This window comes from Python bivittatus, unplaced genomic scaffold (genome assembly GCF_059951505.1).
Source record: "Python bivittatus isolate LINGU-HERP-01145 unplaced genomic scaffold, Pbiv_v1 ctg000310_np1212, whole genome shotgun sequence".
Taxonomy (NCBI): domain Eukaryota; kingdom Metazoa; phylum Chordata; class Lepidosauria; order Squamata; family Pythonidae; genus Python; species Python bivittatus.
Window position 1 is genome coordinate 2,315,124 of NW_028277054.1, and position 20,563 is coordinate 2,335,686.

Sequence of the window (20,563 nt, forward strand, 5' to 3'; positions counted from 1 at the left end):
GCAATTCCACAAATCCAAGTTGCTGCTGCTGCTGCTGGGAAAATGCAAACTCCGCTCCCCACGGTTTTCCATGAAAAAAGGTGGGGGGTGGGTTTAATTCCTGGTCCATCCTGGACCTTATCCTGTTTCAGTTGGGGGCTCTTTCTCCCCCCCTCATCCTCTTCCTCGTCACGGTAGCCTCCCTGAACGCTTTCCGTCTCCCACCATCCCTGCCCATCCATGGCACTTGGCAGGTGGGAGTGGCACGGCATTTCCCGGACTGTACCGTTCTGGTGCAACGGGTGGGGAGGGATTGAGAAGATGCAAATGAGACCGGTCCAGCGTGATGGGAGGGCAAGTAGGTGGGAGAAGTTTCAACGGGAAGGGGGGCTGTGATGTGTTCTCTTGATGCTCGCAGGTGGGCCGGGGGCTGACCTCCACCTGCCTTCACAGAGCACGGCTGGAACTCTGACATGGCGATTCCAAAAACTGGCAGCTTGTTTTCTAAGGGTCCTGTGACCATTTCTTCCTCGCCTGTGGAAAGGTAGCAGTGAGAGACTTGTCTGTCCTAATTCTTTAAAAGCAGGGGGACAGCAGTTCTGTTCTTTGCAACCTGCGGGCCAGGCCCAGAAGGGAACCTGTTTTCTACCCCTGTCTGAAGCCCATCCTTGGCAGCCTGGACCCCGAGAGGTTCCCCCCACCGTTTCGATTCCTCCAGTTGTGCGAGCGGAGTGTGCTTCGTTGTAGAAGTGAAACACCCCGCCCTCTCTGGTTCGTGCACACACTTCCCTAAGACCAATGTGGAATACGCCGTTCTGCAAGGTATCCACCCCTCCTTCGCTTAGAAGAAGGACATCTAAATTTTTAATTTTTAAAAAATAATGTGATTCAACATTACAGTTAAAAAGATAAAAACTAATACAGACTAAAAAAGAAAAAATAGTGCAGAAAAAAAGAAGAAAAATAGAAAAGAAAGAAAAAATAAATAAAAAAATAAGGACATTTCAGGGGAGGCATTAGTAGAACATGATGGAGTTTGGCCCAAGCTGGTGCTTTCCCGGTTAGATAGATTCAAGCACCATGATTCCCAGCCTGTAGTGCAGCATAAGCCAGAGGACGCCCAGCTTGGAAAAATGATGTACGATTTTACACGATAGTCGTGAATGTATGGCAGCCGTGAGATGCAGCAATAAAAACCAGCCCGAACAGAGTTAAATCACCCATCCTAAAACAAAATCATTTGAATTGGTAGGTAGAAGTCCACCAAAGTTTGTTTGCTGATGGCATTTCTCGCCACTCAACTCCAAATGACTTGGCTCCAAAGTTGAAAGAACTGCAAATCTGTTTCAAAAAGCCCCCATTAAAAAGAACAACAGTCTAAGCAGGAGGTTCTGCAGGGTATGGTCAAAAAAGTCAAGATGGCCACAGTGAGGCGATCGATGGTTGCCCATTGATCGCCTCACTGTGGCCATCTTGACTTTTTTGACCATACCTGGCCGACAGACCTGCATCTAAAAGAACAAAACTATCTTTCCGTATCCTCCTCCAGCTTAAAGGTCGAAATGGCAGATAGAAAAACCCACCTGCCTTGGCAGAAATCAAAGGAAAAACCCACATTTTCAGCTGGCTCAGAACTGGGCTGCTGTGGGCCACTACTTGATCTCACGGGACCTTGTATCTAACCCGGGCCCCTAAATTGTACGATCCCTTTCGCTGTTGTCAGCGTGCAGCAGATCTGCCCAGGGATTGAAATGCACCCTATCCTTGGAGGGTGCAATGCCAGAGGCTTTATCTTTAAAAACAGGAAGTGGGGGGAAAGAATAAGATTCTAGTCCTCAGGATGCTACTAAAGTGTTTGTGGCTCAGCAGCGTTCCCGCCCTTTGAGCAACGGGGCTTTGCGTCAGACAAAGCAGAAGGTTGCCCTGAATTGTCCATGGTGGGTCCGGGTGAGCTCTTAAAGCGTCAATGTCCCTTTTGTCTCAGGGACATTCCTCGTCCGGGGTAGGCTCAGCCTGTGCCTCCGAGCGGAGGCCTCAAGGTCTGCTTGTGACTCCAGGCCCTGCGTGGGAGAAACGTCCAGGCTAAACAAATGGGCGTCTCTGCTGTCCTTCCTCCCCCCTTCCCGAAGCTTCAGAGTTTCTTTGTTGGGGATTCTTAATGCAACGGGAATCTTTGGAAAGGTTGGCTCCAGCAGGCCGCGGGGAGAAGAGCAGCCACTCGTTTCCTAAAGCAGTGGTCTTCCTCTTCCTCTTCCCCGCCCAGCCTTTCCTTCAGGAGCTGAAGAAGCGCCGCACACTCCCTCCAGCTTTGCCCCCCCCACGACCCTCCGGAGTTGGGAGGTATCGGCTGGGGTGGGAGAGGAGGCTTATCCCTCGTCAGCTGAACCGCAAATTGCACAGCAGACCCAAAAGCCTGGACTGGCATGGGACCCTGACCCAAAATCTGATTGCGCACCGGCAGGTATCCACAGCTAGCCGCGATGACAGCAAAAGTGACAACCTGTGAACGGTAATGTCACCACGCCAGGCCAGAGGTTAGGGACACGCATCCCAACTTCCGACATAAGTACATGCGTTGCAGGTTTTGCATTGAGATGTCATGAAGCGCATTTCGCATCAGTCCCTTTTGCAGACACCTACACACCCAGCCCATGTTTGCACAACACACTAGGCTAAACTGTGATTGAGTCATTGTATTACAGGTAGGTCTCACCTAACAACCACAACTGGGACCAGCAATTCCATCACTAAGCAACGCAGTTGCTAAGCAAAACATCACGTGACTGTGATGGACTTATGACATCACTTCCTATTCAATTAAGTGACATCACATGATTGTGATATGATTGCACTGTTGGCTTCTCCATTGACTGCTTGTCAGAAGCCGGCTGTGAGGCGTGCAAATGGTGATCGTGTGACTGTGGGACACTACAACGGTCGTAAGTGTGAGGACCGGTTGTAAAGTTACTACTTCAGCACTTTCGTAACTTTGAACGGTTGCTAAACAGGCAGTTGTTAAGCGAGGTCTACCTGTATGTAAATCCAGGTCCCAAGCCATGAGCTTCCATGGTTGACAGTGGACTTGAATCTGGGTTTCTCTGGACTGAATCCAGTCCCTTAACCACTATGTTGCACTCACTTGTGAAACCTAGAGCCAATCTTCAGTGGAAGAGGCAAAGAGCTGGGAGACATTGGCCAGCCGGGAACAAGACACCACCTTTCACTAATCTGCACGCTTGCCTACATTGAGATCCGGTGTGCTGCGGAGGCTCCTGCAATTGATTGCACCCGAGTAGTAGAGTGCCACCCAGGGAGGGATGACGAGCAGCAGGAAGCTCACCTCTGGCCCCAGATCCATCTGGAGATCCCCTGCTTCTAATTCACTAACTCGGAGGCAGTGCGAACAGGTTACAGCAACACTCGCGAGGAGGAAGCGCGTGCGAGTGACAGGCAGGAAGTGGGTGTTGAGAAGAACGTAGCGAAGCCGGATTGCAGCTCTGCCAAACCGCACAGGAATGTTTGCGGCTGGTCACAGGAACTGATGAAGCAATGAGTCACACTACCAATGCTCCTGGCCCACGATGGCTGGTCCCTGGCTGGACGGGGACCGAACGATGCCAAGCAGGTGATGTACACTTGCTCCATGGCGCAATCCTCACACTTGCGCTCACACAGTAAGACTAACATGTTGCACAAAAATGAATTAGCGTGCTCTTTCCCAACTGGGCAACTCCCAGAATTCCTCAGCAGGGTTGAGTTGAAGTCCACACATCTGAGAAATGCTGGGTTAATGCCATAATCAGGTTAACTGTGTAGTCGGTTTAGAACTGGCTTAGCCCGTGCCATTGTGAATCGCAGTTCAAAGTTTACAGCTTAGCGTGGTATCTGAATTCAGCCAATTACAGTTCACCCGAACCATGGTTAAGACAAGCCAGGTTTAGTGGGACTGGCTTCGCACATTGCACATTGCACCTAAACCATCATGTGGTTTAGTCAATACAGGCTTAGCACAACCTCGTTTGTTAAAGCTTGGATGAATCTTGCGAGAAGGGCTGAAAAAGAAATGAAAAGAAGTCAAGTGCTACAGCATTACACGAATGGGCTGAAGATTAAGATTGTTAGAAGTCGACGGAAGGAATATAAAGTCGGTTTATCTGATCAAGGTTAACCCTTAATGGACTTTTGCTGACACCAGCAAAATGACGATGCTTTATGGATTTGTTTGTAGATAAGAGATGGCATATGGGAAGAAGAGATCATTTGTTGCAATTTAAGAGGAGGTGCAAAGTTACTAAAATTGCTTATTCTTGTGATGAAGGTGAGAAGTCACTTCTTCATATATTCCTTTTCCATTTCTTTACTATATTCTTACTTTTCTTTCTATTCTCTACCCTTTTTTGCTTTCCCTCGGCACTTTTTACTTTCTACTCTTTCCTTTAGCTTGCATTAGCTTTTACTTTTGCCATTATAATTTTAATAAAATTATTTTTTAAAAAAGGAAAAGGAAACGGAGCACCCTCCTGGGTTAATCTCTGGCGCTTCTGAGAGATGTGGGGCAGAGGGCAGGCAGGCAGGCAGGCTGGGTGTTCGTCCCCCACCCGTTGGCATGTGACAGGTTGAAAGCTTGTTCCCCTGTCAAGCCTGGCCAACTTTTAAAAGCAGCCAAGCAAGTTAACTCCTGCAGAGTTAATGTTCCACCTCTGTTCAAAGCCTGCCCTGACACTGAGTTTACTCAGTTGGCTAATCTTTCAACTTGCAGAAGGGGCTGCCAAAGGGGAAGAAAGGGAGGTTGGCCCATGCCTTGCCGCAAGTGACATTGGGGACAGGCCCTTGAGTTTCTCTCTCTCTATCTTGCCTACTTCTCTGATGTTCTGGGTTTGCCAGCCCAGTCTGAACATTTAGATCCTTTCACTGATCAGCCCATGCGGAGCTTGTGATCCCTAAGGTGGAATAGGAGCCAGGGCTGTGTAATGCTGTCCACCTGTCCTGTAAGTAGGAATTGCTTCTCGGTGAACAGCTTCACTGGAGTTTATTGTTCGCATATGTGCTGAGTAAGAAGACAGGTGGGTTTCTATGTTCCTCTGGGCATCGTTGATTGAGAGGTGAGTTTCCCGCTGGGTCACTGCTGCTCTCCTCATCCAAACGCTTCGATGCAAACAGAGATTCCCCGTCCTTAGAAGAGACTGCCTGTTGCAACTCTGCACGAGTGACACACCTCCAGAGGCAGCTGCACAGCTCTGAAGGTGGATCACTTCACTGCATTAGGTATGACAGCTATTTCCATCGCGCCTGATGTGGAAATGCATGCACCTTCTATCGGCTTGGAGGCACATGCAGATCAGTGACTCGGGCTGAAACATTACAACTTTGCTCTTCTGTATGGGTGGTGGTTCCCATTTTGGGGCCAGAAACGGGCGGTGGCTCCGGTTATCCTTCCCAAAAGACAAGGAAGGGGGAGGAATACAGGCCTGGTTTGCTTCTCCAAATTAGTTTATGCCTTAAGCAGCCAAAGATTCTAGGACTCTGAACAAAATTAAGGCAGCTACAAGATTTTCTGTTTCAACTCTAGAAGAGAGGCGCATGGACCCTCTCCTCCCACCCAGTCCTAAATCCTACGCTAGAGGCGGAAATGAAGAAGCAATGCGAAGCGGTGGAAAATTTGACGCAAAAGTCCCCTGTAAGGGTCAGCTTCCAGTTTCAGTATTCCCTCCCCCTTAAACCACAACGCCAGCAGGATCCTGCTTTTAACAGCCAACCAGTCCAGGCTGTCTGCAGCTGTGGGAGGCTTTTACCAATGACCAGATTCTGAGTCAGCTGCCAGGGCTGCAGCTGTTCTCCCCCCCCAACACACACAGCTTCCCTCCAGAATTGGAGGGCTTCCCTGTCCTGTTCACTCTCAGATCCTATTTTGAATTTTTTTTAAAAAAGTGCAGCGTCTGAATTTGCAGGCCCCTTTGAAAAGGAGAATGGAAAAGGGCTGACGTTGAGACAAACCAGCTTCTTTTTTCCTCCCCTCGCACTGTTTGGGCATCTCTAAGAAAAAAAAGCAGTCTTTCGTAAGAGGAGTTAGAGTGGCCACAACCCAATGCATGGCTAGCTAGGAAAAGCTCTGTCTTGCTTTGAGTCAATACACGAAGAAGCAAGAGATGAGTGTTAGAACTAGGAACCTGCTTCGCTTGTTCAGGTGTGATCTTTGCCACCAACTCATGAGCCAGATTAACTCAGTTTTCTGGTTTTTCCCATTACGCTGAACATCAGGTGGGTTCATGCAACACGGTCAGGCACATACAGACCTAAAGAGGGTTAAAACCAACCACCACGTTGGGAAAACACAGCACTTAGATTTTTTAACTGAGCTGGTTAAGAACATTGTGCATCGTCCACCTTCATGGTGGCCTTGGACATTTCAGGATGGCCTCTCTCTCATTTTCCCCATCTACAAAATGGATGTAACAATTGCAGTTGACCCGATCAATTTTCTGACCCAATGCATGTGAACAGCTTGATAAAATAGCCATTTATTGATAACATTTACTTATCCCGACTCTAGTTGCGCAATTTCTGTACAGAAAACTCTACCTCAGACAGGAATAACCACCTGCCTAACCTCTATGCCCCATTCCAACCATGGCTTCTGAAAGCTACCAAAATTGCACAAAATACAGTCTCTCCAGAGAACCAGGAAAAGCAGCAGCAGAAATAGGACTTAAATTTGGATCATGAAGAGTTCTTCCCATACGGCTTGGACTCCAAGTGGACAGTGCCTTGGGGGAAAAAAAGGTAAGCAATTTTTTTTTCCCTTTCAGGGAGGGAGGGATCACCCGACACATAAACTCGGCAGAAGAGCAGGCCGGCCGGCCGCCTTTTGCTGAGTAATCCCTTGACTGTATGAGCATCTCAGGTTATTAATTGCTGAGCAATCATAAATTCTGATCTGGAGACATAGGAATGTTGCTGACAGCTGCCTGGGCCTACAGTGTGGATGCAAATGATAAAGTTGCCTTCTTTTCCCTTCCTTCCCCATCACTGGGCAAGGGAAGGGCTTTGTCCTCTTTAATAGCCATCACTGTGTTCCTTTCTGCTCCTCCCACCGCCAGCTGTTAGAAATAGCCTCTTTCCAAAGTAGAGGAGATGGGAGAATAGAAATAGAGGCACAATGTACACAGTAAAAAAAAAGTTGATTTCCAGTGTCGTGCTTTGCTGGCTCTGTGTCTCAGCAGTCCAAGAGAAGTACCGTATTATGGACAAAGCAGCGTCTGCAGGCTTGCAATGTCGCAAGAAGGAATGAGGAACAAATAAAAAAAAAGGGATTTTTGTGGGCTTCCCACAGGCATTTTGTCATCCTGAATGTTCATGGTCTCCTTTTCGTTTGACACAACTCTTGGCCGGGCCTTGATTCAAGGGCTGTGAGACTTTGGAGCGGCTCTTCCCAAACGCGCAGCCAGCTTGCTAGGCTGCTTCCTTTCTCAGCCTCACCCCAAAGGCTGGCACAGAGCCCAGCACACCCCAGTGGGAGCACCAAGGCATGGAAAGCTGTCGAGGAGCAGATGCAGGCCTCTGTGCATGTCCCCCCATGCTCAGTTTGGATCTGTGGGAGGCTCTCCCGAGGCGCTGCAGCTGGGCGTCAAGCGATCCAGAGGCAGGCTAGGTTCACACAACCCCTGGGCTAGCATATGGTTAACCCAGTGTTTCTCAACTTTGACAACTTTAAGATATGTGGACTTCAGTTCCCAGAATTCCCCAGCCAGGCTGGCTGGGGAATTCTGGGAACTGAAGTCCACATATCTTAAAGTTGTCAAAGTTGAGAAACACTGGGTTAACTGGGTGGTAACCCAGCCCACGTGGCTAGATTAGGGTTAGTATGTTGTGTGAACTCCATAAACCATCTCTTAGCCAACATGCCTTGCATGTATCACCTTGACCAAAGTTCAAGGCAGCTCCCATGATCCTTTGCAACCGAGCTGTCCTTCGACCAATCCCCGTGCAGCCTTGGCCCAGATCCAGGCCTTTCCCATCAGCCTTTGCTTCTCCACCGGGTCGACGTAAAAGGAAGGAGGGCGGGGCTTCTCCTGGTTAAACGTTGAAAGACGACCGTTGGAGAATTCCGCCCCCCTTCTTTCTTTTCTGGAACTGAGACCTTATTGGTTCATAATAAGAAGAGCGATAGGGCTGGGACTGAAGTCACGTCTACCAATTAAAATAAAGATCGAGCCGCGCCGGCCCAATGGGTTTCAAGAGAGAAGAGTGATGGGCACAAAATCAACCAATAAATTTAACCCCTTGGAGCGACCGCATATAGGACCCAATCAGGGCGTTCATTTGAGATTTAGCGCAATCAGATTTCGAGCAGCTAAGATTGACACTCTAAGCAACCAATAGAATTTCAGGGTCAAACCGTAACTTTTCAGTCGAACCGACGGTTTTATGGAGAAGAAGGAGGGAACTTGATGAGCAGCAATGTGGTGGGGCGGGATGCCGCGCGGAGAGACGTCGCTTTGACCCAATGAGTTTGAAGAAAGAGGGGACGAGCGTTCCTGCTGGCCAACTGAAAAGGCCAAGACTTTTGATAAACAGATGCAAGAGCGAATCATATCGGCAGGCGGGAGAAGCCGATCCTATGGCGGCGGAGGGCGGGACAAAGGTAGGTAAGGTACCGCCTCGACCCAATGAGAGCCTCGACGGCGTTGAGTGACGGCGGGCGAACCCAATAGAGGCGTGCCTGAGGAGGGAGCGAGGGTGGGTTGGGGTAGTGTGGGCGCCATGTCGCGGCGGAGGTGGCGAGGTTCGCAGAGCGGAGAAGGTGGCGGTGGCGGCGGCTCAGGACGCGGAGGTGACATGGTGAAGATGGCAGGCGGCGGTGGCGGCGGCTCCGGCCGTTACTACGGGGGCGGCCCTGAAGGCGGGCGCGCCCCGAAGCGCCAGAAAACGGAGAACGCGGATCACGGGCCGGGGGGAGCGGCCGGCGGAGGCGGGGTGAGAGCGGAGCCGGGCCGACGAAGAAAGGCGCCCGGGGGAGAAGGGCGGAGCTGGGCAAGGGCGTCCTGGAGGGGAACCGGGCCGTCCATCCTCCGCGGCCGAAAGAGCTTTAAAACGCGGCTCGCGCTGGACCACAGCGCCCATAATCCTTGTAGCGGGCATGGGGGTTGTAGTTCCATGCGGGTGGGGCGTTCGGGCGAGTGGTGCTTTGGGAAGATGGGACTTGTAGTCTGGGGCGTTCCTGGGGAGAGCAGGCGGCCGGCATGGAGCCTCCATGGGTAGGCGCAGTCTTCCGTGGGCATCCCGCCTCTTCCCCTTGGGCCCGGGGCCGCCTGGGTGGGAGCAAGAGAGGGAACGGGCCCGCGCGAGCAAGCCTTCCTTCGGCGCTTTAAGCGGAAAGGTTGGGAGGGGAAGAGGGCGGCCGCCCTGCCAGGTAAGTGGAGCTTCCATTTACAGAAGCAGTCCATCCGCCTGCCGTGAGGAAGGATCGCCGCCCGCTTTGCCGAGGCCCCGCCGGACTTGGCCTGGGACGCCCTAAAATGACAGCATTTAGCGGCCTTTCGGAAGAGGGGGCAGGTTCGGGTCCGCCGCGGGGTTTAAGCCATAACCGAAAGGCGCCCCGTGGCGCGCAAAGCGTTGGCTGCCGCAAGCAAGGCTTGGCCTCGATGGGCAGGGGGCTTGTGGCCCTCGAGAGCCACATCTGACCATCAGGCTGCAGGCCGGCTCTCGCTTTCGCATTCCCGGCTGCCGTTGCGGGATGTATTTACCGAGCCTTGTGAGAAAAGCCCTCAGGAGGAGTTGCCTGTCACTGGGAAAGCCCTGATTAAAGTGTGCCTTTGTTGCACACTTGCTCTGGCTCTGCTGCCCAAAGCCATGGTGAATAAATGAAGGTGAAAGGAGCATGGTAGTCATTGGCAGCTCAGCCTGCAGCGTCCAATTCCATCTGCTGTGCAAGGTCTGCGGGCAGAGTAATTTCATCCTATTTAAGAGTCAGGGTGTGTGGCCAAGGGCTTTCCTATGCTCTTCTCTAGAGAAAGTCACTGCTTAGCTGCCTCTGAATGTTTTAAACTTGGGTGTGTGCATCTTGGCACTGGTTTCTGTAGCTGTCTGTTGGGCAGTATTGTTAACTCCATTGGATTCGACTATCAGGCCCAGAACATCTAGACCAGCGTTTCTCACATCTTCAAGTTCCCATGTTTGGGAAACACTGGTCTTAGAAGGTGGGCTCAAGTTTACTAGTGCTTAGGATGCACAAAGGTTTTTCTCACAGGATATGTGAAATGTTCTTCTCCCTTGAAGAAGGAGCGTTAGCATAGAGCAAGGAAGGGGCTTTGAACATGAATTTGCCAAAGAAACCCAGCTGGTGCTCTTTTAATATAAGCTGAGACAAGAAGAGCTGTGCTGGATCCAGCCGAAAGCCACTTCTTCTGTTGCTTCCCAACAACATATAAGGTAGACTGTGTGATGAATGAGGCAGTGAGCAGTCATCCGGATTTATAGACAAGGATAGGCTTTTCCCCATTAATTTCCCTAGTCCCATTAAAAAAAAAAATCAGTAGCTTAACTACCTCTGATGACAGGGAATTCCATTTTAACTGTATCCTGCTAAGTTAGTTCTGGCTCTTCTTCCTCTTGGGCTAAATAGCATTGAGTCAACTGCTCCACTTTGCAGTACCACCTCTTTGTGAAAGAGTCTCCTCTGCTTTTGCACTAGAATGTTATTGACGGAAGTGTCAAATGATCTCATCTGTTCTTGCAGGAGAACTATGATGATCCTCACAAACCGGCTGCTTCTCCTGTGGTCCATATCAGGGGTCTGATTGATGGTGTGGTAGAAGCTGATCTTGTGGAGGCCCTACAAGAATTTGGCCCAATCAGGTGAGGAATGGGCAGCCAGAACATCTAGGGGAATATAATGACAGATTGTGCAAGTTCCAATGGCTTAAGGTTCTCTTTTCCCTGTTTCCCCCCAGCTATGTGGTGGTGATGCCCAAAAAGAGGCAGGCTCTTGTGGAGTTTGAGGACATACTGGGAGCGTGCAATGCTGTGAATTACGCAGCTGACAATCAGATCTACATTGCTGGGCACCCGGCCTTTGTCAACTATTCCACCAGCCAGAAGATTTCACGCCCTGGTGACTCGGATGATTCTCGGGGAGTTAACAATGTCTTGCTCTTCACCATTCTGAACCCCATCTACTCCATTACAACGGTGCGTTACAAGGCTGCTTTTGTGTTGACCCAAATCTACACTGAGTACCTGAGGATGTGGCAGTCCTGGTTTTCATTGGGCCTCCAAGCTTGCTTTGGACCCAGTCAGAAAGAGCAAATTGATGGTTAAAATAGTGTTGTCTGAATGGTTTGCTTCTGGAATGCTGAAGGCGGGTCTGTCTCCTTGTCTCAGTAAACGGTACAGTTGAGGTCTCTGGAAGGCAGGGATGCTAGGAGACTCACAGGGGCTGTTCTCGCGAGATCATGTTGACTTTTACAGTCTTTCTCTTGTAGGATGTCCTGTATACCATCTGCAACCCGTGTGGTCCAGTTCAGCGGATTGTTATCTTTAGAAAGAATGGGGTCCAGGCTATGGTGGAATATCCTTTTTTTTGATAGCTGAGAAGAATGAAGCAGTTGGCTAATATTTGTTCAAAACTGTCTTTCACGTGGGCTGTGGGAGATTGAGCTAGTAGCTTGAAGAAGGTTGATTAGGAAACATCCAGTTAAGTTTTCTTTAACTCTGCAAACATTTGATTCTGTGCAGAGTGCTCAGAGAGCAAAAGCTTCTCTGAATGGGGCCGACATTTACTCTGGCTGCTGTACTCTGAAGATTGAATACGCAAAGGTGAGCGAGGCTCCAAAAGGGGAAATAGTCGTTTGTGTTGCACAGAAAGGTCTATGACATTCCACCCAAAATCAGCAAACACTTGTTTACTGAATCAGAAGGGATTTGCAAATAGTGATATTGATCCAATAATGCTTAACCCAGTTTTCTTCTAATTAGGAGTGTCCTGACATTAAAGTAACATTGTTACATTAATGCTGATACTTAAGCACCTTCTGAAATGGCACAGCAGTAGCTATCTGATGTTATTTCTTTGCCTAAGGTACTTGCTAGTAGGTAAGGGTGTTACGTCATTAGCTGAAAAGTTGGGAAAGCTATGGTCTGGTGTTTCTTCTGTGTTAAGTTGCAGAGTGGCAGGAATTCCTGCCAGTAGGGCAGCTAATCTGTAAAATAGGTTGCAGTGGCTGCCGGCAAAAAGGACTTTAACTTGGCCATTGCCAGCCAGATATTTATTCGATGTTGACTTCAGTGCTCCCAACTAGCAATGAGGTTGTAAGCCCAATATCCTGAATAGGAAGCAGGCCGAGGCTGGGCACATAGCAAAATTTACATGTGCTCTGATAATAAACAATTGTACTAACTGCCAGATATTGTAGGCTAATGTGAAATAGATACAGTTGGTGGGGCTTGGTTTATAGTCGATGTAATAAGCCAGTTGGATCACTATATTTTGTGACAGCTCAACAGCCAGTATAACAACATAGGAGAAAGACATGGTAGGGCTTTGTTGCTCACTCTCTTGATCCCCCTGTATTATTTTTTCACATTTGTTTTTGCTTTTTTTTTTTTTTTTAAAAGCCCACTCGCCTGAATGTATTCAAGAATGACCAGGACACGTGGGACTACACCAATCCCAACCTCAGTGGGCAAGGTAACCTTGATAGACTGCTCTCAAGCTATACACAGACCCTTTCTTTTCCTGTTGAGTAGCACACTTCCTAAAGCTGATTTGTGTGATGTAATGCCATTTGCCTGCTGTCCAACATGGTGCCTGATTTTGGAACCCTGAAGGCCAGAGCAGCAGCATCTTGGCTTCAGCTACAGGAGGCTTCCTGAGCCTTGTAAGGCTCAAGGCAAGGGGGTGTCGAGAATAGCAACAAGGGGATTGGGGTGGCTTCGCTTCCCTGTTTGTGTCTGGTCGGGTATCTTCTGTACAGAATTCCACTTCTTTGTGTTATGTCTCTAATGCACATGTGGATTGCTGCACTAGGAAGGTGGGGTTGTAGTTGAGAGTTGAAAAGCAGGCTGCGCTCAGATTTCCTTTACAAGGGGCAACCCGGAATGGATTCTAGGAAGCTTTAACACCTGGGGGGTCCAGGGATGGCTCTTCCCCTCTGTTTGGAAATGGAAGTCTTGTGGAGAGCCTGAGGTGACATGCCCCTGTGTTAATCTAGCTATCTCATTATAAAAGCAGTAAACAACAGCCTAATCTAGGAACTACCAAGAAAAAAAAACACCCCCTCCAACATTGACAGGGCAAGCTACTGTGTATAAACAGAGAGCAAACCCCACTCCCTTCTAGCACTGAAGATGTTATCTAGTCGGGTAATGAAACGTCTGCAAGAAAACAGCCGAGCCCAGAGAACCCCAAGGACTCTATAGCGATTTCATTTATGGGTTTGTGTGTATATACTGCACTACTGCCATTCCATGGGTGGAGGGTGGGTAAAGGGAAAAGTGCTTCTCTCATGCTCAAGGAAAACCTTTTCTGCGTGCAGGCTGTGGGACTTGGGGGAGCTGCATAAGTCTTGGGGTCCTTTGATAAAGGGGTCTCCAATGCCATTTCCTTGGAAGGGACTGAGAGGATGGTCACCTTCATATGCTTCAGCTCAATCTAAAGCTAGCTGGCAAGCCCTGCCTTGGCCTATCCTCTTACTGTGCCCGTGCACAAGAAGGGATATTCGCTTTGTTAGCTGGGCAGCGTTGCCCCTTCAAGCACGAAATCAGCTTAAAACAGGCTGCGCTTTTACAGTAGGCGTTTCCTTAAGACTTGGCAGTTGAGTTGGTTGGTTCCACGGATGTAGAAGGATCATCTAATGGCTCCAAACAAGCATGGGGAGGCTGTTGGATGGGGGGTCCGGCAGAGGTCATTTTTGACCCCACCCTCACAGCGAAGCAAGCAATGGCATTACATGACTTGACATGAACATGACTCACTTTCTCCTCCAAGGTACATACTTAGGCGCTGTGCAGATTGGCAGTGGCTAAGTTGGCAGGGTTGGGCAGTTCAGAAGCTGCCTCCCAACTCTCTGCCCTCAGGCTGGGCACTGAGGAGGTGCGATATCTGGCCTTTCCCCAGCTCTGAACAGATTTCCCATATGACCCTGGGGGAACCGTATGCAACTGCAGTGGAAGCTCTGAATTGCCTGTGATCTGCCTTCTGCTAGACACTCTTTAACACTACACAGTGTAGGAAAAAAAGTCAACCTTCCATTAGCTCTGCCTGGAGAAAACATGCAGCATCTTAAGTGTACCCGAAACGCAACAGATTGAGTTCATTTTCTAACATCAAGAACACAACACCGCGATCCAAGAGACATCTACAAGCACAGAGTGAGACAGAGAAAAAGAGAGAGAAAGACTCACCAGGCCACGACATGCTTACAAAACAAAACAAAACAAAGCCAAAAAAAAAACCTTGAACCCAAGAACGTAACACAGAAACTAGGAAAACACAGACCAGAGGGGTCTCAGACAGAGTGCACCAACGGTCTTACTGGAGAACGGAGTAGATCCCCGAGACCCTTCAAGACATAAGATGCTCTCCATATCAACTTGGTTTGGTTTGGGAGGGCGTTTATTACTCCTTTTCTTGCAGTCCTCGGCTGCCGACATTTATCAGCGCCAAGTGGAGACAGACAAAACCCAAACAAACACCAAGTCCCCGAAGCCCCCAGCTCCCTAGAGACTGGGGGCGTTTTCCGCTCCAAGGGCACTTGAGATCCAAGGCACACTCCATTAACAGAGGAGAGACACGCACATGGGAGACCTACACAGCCAGAAGCACCAAACCTGTTAACAGCACATGACAAAACATCAGGAGATGCAACACGGAAGGGACACTCATTATTACACCTTTGTTATGTCCTTTTTTCTTGATACCATCTGAAGACAAAAAAAAATCTGTGAGCCCTTTTTTATTTAATTTTTTTATTTAATTGTGTCAGTTTCGTGCCTTTTGACGTGTATTTGACTCTGAAACCATGTAACGCAGGGTCGCAGTGTATGTTTGATGGGACGCCATCTTTCAGAACTGTGCTTACACTGTTGAAGCGTCCAATGGTAAGAGAAATGCAGAATATGTATGTGACAAGGGACATTGTACTGTAAACTCCTGCTGTAAGTAGCCTTTTTCAATCTTTGTAATGACTATTGAAATAAACTGCGAAACACTACTTTTTTAAAGAACAAAAGAAAATTGTATGAATTGCTTAAATTCTTCTGTCTTGTATATCGATTTATGTTTTAACTGGACAACTGCTATTTTTGCTTTGCTTTGCCATCTTCTTCTTGGTCTCGTTTAATCCTTTTAGCTCTGCTAGAAGTGGGGAGTGGGCTGGCAAAGAGTTTTGTTTTGTCTTTTTTTCCTGTTGCCCTAATGTTTGAGTTGGTCATGAAATTGGCTTCTGTTGACCCTTTTTTTTACCGTCAAGTTTCTGGAGGAAAGTGAGCAAACAGAGAGGACTGAACACATCTTTGTTAGGCCAGATAGATTGTTGAGAATAATGCTTGGAACCCACAGAGCTCTAGTTCATCAGATGAGCTGCTTAAATGGCCTGAAAGACATATCAGAGCTCTTACATTCGAGGTAGTATCATGAAGTACCTCAAATGGCCCCTTCCAGCACTACCCTAACTGTTTAGAAGGGGCAATCAGGATGGACTGGGAGGAGAGATGGTTGTACGTTGTGCCCCTGAAAAGGAGGAGGTTTTTTTTTTTTATTCCCCCCTTTTCTCCCATGGTGGAAAAGAGACATATTGTGAGGATGCTGGAGTTTTTAATATGGAGAATGCCACAGGCTGGCCTCGTGGCCTAACCAAGGTCTCCCAACATCCAGGTATGCCCCAGAAATCAAGGTGACTGAGCTGTTCCTAGAAGTTTCTAATGTTCGTCTCCTTTTGGCAGGGGAGCCGGGCGGGAACCCTAACAAGCGCCAGAGGCAGCCTCCTCTCCTTGGAGATCATCCTGCCGAATACGGTAAGTTGCAATCCATGTGGCAGCTTCTCTGGCCCTTGTCCAGCTTTGCCCTTTCATTTACTGGCCTTTGCTTCCTCCTTCAGGAGGACCTCACGGGGGCTATCACGGCCACTATCATGATGAAGGGTACGGCCCCCCTCCTCCTCATTACGAAGGGAGGCGGATGGGCCCACCCGTGGGTGGCCGCCACAGGGGACCAAGCCGCTATGGGCCTCAGTATGGGCACCCCCCTCCTCCGCCACCCCCTCCGGAGTATGGCCCCCACGCCGATAGCCCCGTTTTGATGGTGTATGGCTTGGACCAGTCTAAGATGAACTGTGACCGTGTATTCAACGTCTTCTGCCTTTATGGAAATGTGGAGAAGGTAAGCTGCTAAGGGACATGGTGGAACTGATGTTGGCAGAGCCTGTGGCATGCCTGGAAGTGGCAGCTGGAACAGGCATTGGAGTTGGCCCTTGATGGTTGATCCTTGATGGTTCCTCCAAATGGCAGGTCTCTCCAGATTGCGAGCCTGCAATCACATCAGCAGGGCCTCCCTAGAATTCCAGCTCTGAAACCCCTTTCTGTTAGCAGTCAGTCCCACTGTATGTTTTGCTCCCTTCGGGGGCCTTGGGCAAGGCACCGTTGGGATCCTGTTGGCTTGAAAAATCCAAGGACCCTGCTTGGCTGCTAGCTTTGTCTTAAGCCGCATCCAGATCTGCTAGTGCCCTGTCCTGAAACCAGATGTGTGATTTGACCCTTATGAAAATGGAGGTGGAGAGACCTCCCCTCTGGTCACAAGAGGCTCTCAGGGTGACAAAAGTGAATGGCCTCCTGAAGGAAGGAGTAGAATTCATAGTAAGGTTGGGAATCTTCTGCATTCTTGCAATTATTTTCAGCCTGTGAAAATCACGCTAGATTTTAAGTACTAAGGCTCCAGAGAGTGTGGAGTCTTCACTCCTTTGGAAACAGGTTTGAGTTAAAAAGGCAGGCTGATGCTGCATTGGGAAAACTTGTCCTTGCATTCATTTAAGGTTGGGGTTCGAGAAGCAGTGGTGAAAGGCAAGATGGGCGTGAGACTGATGCCTGGAGAGTCTGCGGTCGGGGGGGTATCCACAGAGATGTCATTTTGAGTGCAGAGGCTGGCTGCTGTTTTGATTCAGTGTTTATAAAACAATCCCTATTAAAATGGACACAAGTTTGTACTCGTACAAGGGGGCTGGCTTTGAAAACCATCTTTCGTGGTTGGACAAAGGGACGCTTTTTTTTAGGTGAAGTTCATGAAAAGCAAGCCTGGAGCAGCCATGGTGGAGATGGCGGACGGCTATGCGGTAGACCGAGCGATCACCCACCTCAACAATAACTTCATGTTTGATCAGAAGTTGAACGTATGGTGAGTTCCCTCTGGATTACCCCAAGACCTTCTTGAGTCTGCGTCAATCCAGGAGTGCACAGTCGAACATCGTTTCTTGGTTTGTCTGCAGCGTGTCAAAGCAACAGGCCATCATGCCTGGCCAGTCTTATGGTCTTGAGGATGGCTCTTGCAGCTACAAAGATTTCAGCGGCTCTCGGAACAATCGGTTTTCAACCCCTGAGCAAGCGGCCAAGAACCGAATCCAGCACCCCAGCAACGTGCTCCATTTCTTCAATGCGCCTCTGGAAGTGACGGAGGATAACTTCTACGAGGTAAGAACTTTGACGTGGGGCAGCCTCAGCCTGGTCGGCTGTCATATGGGGAAAATGACTCGGCAGTTTAGGAAGAATCAGAGGACATGCAAAACTTGCTTCCTTCGCTGTATGATAGGATGATGACTTTATTGGATTTAGACAGCATCTCACTCCCAGTGGCTCTGGGCAGCTTACATCTCTAAAAGTAGGAAACGGTCACACTAAAGAAAAAAGACACGTGCGCCTGAATATGATGTCAGCAGAGTCTCTGGTGTGCCTGGAAGTGACAACTAGAACGGACCCAGTTGGGCCACCTTGCTGGTCCGTCCCAGCGGCAAGTCTCTGGATCCTGAGTCTGGATACGAGCTGCTCTTCGTTTGGCCTCACAAAATGACAATGGGTTTCTGTTAATTTTTGACAAAAGTGATACAAGAAGAGGCTGCAAAGTGGTGCTAAAAAGCACTTGACTGAAAGTAATAAACACCAATTGTTGCTTGTTCAGTATTTTTGCATTGAGCAAAGCATTTGAACGAGCTATTTTGCTATAGGATAATATTTAGAATCATCTCTCCTTTTTGCTCCTACCAATACATTTTCAGCATAAAACAGAAAATATATAAAACACAGTTCAGTGATGGCTGAAAATTGTATTTTTCAAAGCAGTAATGTTTCTGGAAGAACAACTGGGAATAGAACCTGACTGAAGATGAGCATCATAAAGTGTACAGTAGGGTAGTGGCTTAATGCTCCTGTGACATGTGGCATTTTTTCCCTTGTCAGATTTGCGATGAGCTGGGGGTGAAGAGACCGGCTTCAGTCAAGGTGTTTTCAGGAAAGAGTGAGTATCCCACTGCAGAGATCTGTCTTGGGAATGCTGCTCCTTGGAAAGCAGGAATTGAGAAGGGTGGGTGTCCATGCTGACCTAGGACAACCGAGCGGATCCGTACGATTGGAGTCATAGTCTGCCCCTCAGAATTTGCCTGCCTCTGCTCAAACGAGGCAGGTTAATCTTAAGCTGTATCTTGAAATGCCTGCAGGTGAAAGGAGCTCGTCGGGTCTGCTGGAGTGGGAAACCAAAGGGGATGCGCTGGAAACGCTGGCTTTCCTCAACCATTATCAGATGAAAAACCCAAGTAAGCCCCATGGGGTGTGGGGCACGGTGTGGGTTTGCATGTTGCGTTTTCTAGATGTTGAAGAAGTGGGCCTGATGATGATAAGACTGGGGCATCTTCCTGCCCTTTTCCCTTCTTGGTTGTTTATCTTTACTGGTAGGAAAGGCAAGTAATAGGTCCTAAACGCTGACCCTGTTGGAGACCCTGCCAGTAGCTCTCCATTGCTACCTCTGCCAAATTATTGAAGGTTGGAAGGAAAAAACAGCTACTGGCACAAGCACATTCTGAATTGGGCCTCAGTGTTTATAATTTGGAATGGATGTGAAGTAAACTTGGGGGTTGACATTCTAAACCCTCCTTTCAAAGTTAGCATCATCCCTGCAGTCAACAGCAAGGTTGTATAGGTAGTCCTCTGCCCTGTTTAGCGACCATTCAAACTTAAGACAGCGCTGAAAAAGTAGCTTTATGACCAGTCCTCACACTTAGGGCTGTCGCAGCATCCCTGCAATCACATGATCATGATTTGGACACTTCACATCTGGCAGGCATTTAGAGCTGTCAGCATCCCGCAGTCACGTGGTCGCCATTTGCAAGCTTCACTTCCGGCTTCCAACAGGCAAAGTCAGTGGGGAAGCCAGCACGTGATCTCATGCTTTGTTGTGTTTCACATAACGACCATGTTGCTTAGCAATGGAGTTGCCAGTCCCTGCTGTGGTCATTAAGTGAGGACTACCTGTATTGAGAACTGAGGTCAAGTGGATGTTATTTGTCTTAAAGAGATGTGCAACCCAAACTTCTGTGTGTGGTGTCCAGAGTTGCGTTGTAATTGTTAGCGTGAAAGGGGGATTATCACTAAACGTGCAAGTAACAAAATATCTGAAGTGATTTATGTTTAAATCTGAATTATGTGAAGTTTCGCTCTTGTTTTGGCTACTCAAAGGCTGAGTGAAGCCATCAGCCCCAGATGGATCAGAGTGGGAGATGTCAAAGTTGGGAACGCTTGAGAAATACTTTTTTGTGTGGCTGTTGATGATGATGTGGGATTTTATTTATTTATTTATGAATCAAATTTGTATGGCCGCCCATCTGTTTCTTGTTGAGGTGACTCATAAGTATTTCTGGCTTTCTCCTAGATGGGCCATATCCCTACACACTGAAACTCTGCTTCTCAACCGCTCAGCATGCTTCCTAATTTCTCTTTGGTTCCTGACAAAGAAGACTGCTCCGTTAACTTTCATGTGTGTGAATTTTTTTTTTTTTTGGCAAAGCTGTGTCCCTTTTTTAAAAAAAAAAACAAAAAAGCTTAATTAGAGGCTGCCTGCAGCTAGATCAGCTGGGAAGAGAAGCCCTGTGGCCTTCAGATGACATCTAATTTTAAAACTATTGTACATGTGATATGTTTTTTCCCCATTCATACAGTGTGCTGCCTGTGCTAGTTGGCACATTTAATAAAGCTGTTTGGAAAATAAATTGTTGTATAAACTGGTCCAGTAAAGCCCTTGGGAAGTTTTTGTGGAAGACGGGCAGGTGTGTCGAGTATCATTTTTTTGAGTGGAGTGAAGTTGGTCTCTTGCCTTGGCTCCACGGAAGACCAGGCTAAATTAAAAAGGGGGCTACCGTTGAACAGTAATTTTATGCAAACCCTCCACTCTTTTCCCCTGCTTTCTTGTATGCTGGGTGGCTTTATAATTTAACAAGTTAACTAAAATAGGGAGCAGGGAGATACTACTAAAGCAGGGTTCCTCAACCTTGGCAACTTTAAGACGGGGTTAAAAATTTTGGAAATCACAATCTTGTGGATGGCTGAGAGCTGT

General features: G+C 48.4%; 1 protein-coding gene across 2 annotated transcripts; it reads left to right on the plus strand.

Moving 5' to 3' along the window:
* The first annotated feature begins 8,599 nt into the window (after positions 1-8,599).
* On the plus strand, positions 8,600-20,219 carry HNRNPL (heterogeneous nuclear ribonucleoprotein L). 2 transcript variants are annotated; one of them, XM_088139808.1, is made up of 13 exons: positions 8,600-8,620; positions 10,715-10,833; positions 10,929-11,166; positions 11,460-11,545; positions 11,697-11,793; positions 12,592-12,664; positions 15,919-15,990; positions 16,074-16,354; positions 17,241-17,362; positions 17,454-17,655; positions 18,418-18,475; positions 18,675-18,770; positions 19,883-20,219. In XM_088139808.1, the coding sequence occupies exons 3-13, from the start codon at positions 10,942-10,944 to the stop codon at positions 19,939-19,941; spliced, it is 1,371 nt and encodes a 456-aa protein (XP_087995934.1). In that variant the 5' UTR covers positions 8,600-8,620; positions 10,715-10,833; positions 10,929-10,941; the 3' UTR covers positions 19,942-20,219. The 2 variants fall into 2 exon arrangements, with proteins under 2 accessions (XP_087995934.1, XP_087995935.1); XM_088139809.1 differs by lacking the exon at positions 8,600-8,620 and adding an exon at positions 8,712-8,952.
* Positions 20,220-20,563: the final 344 nt, after the last annotated feature.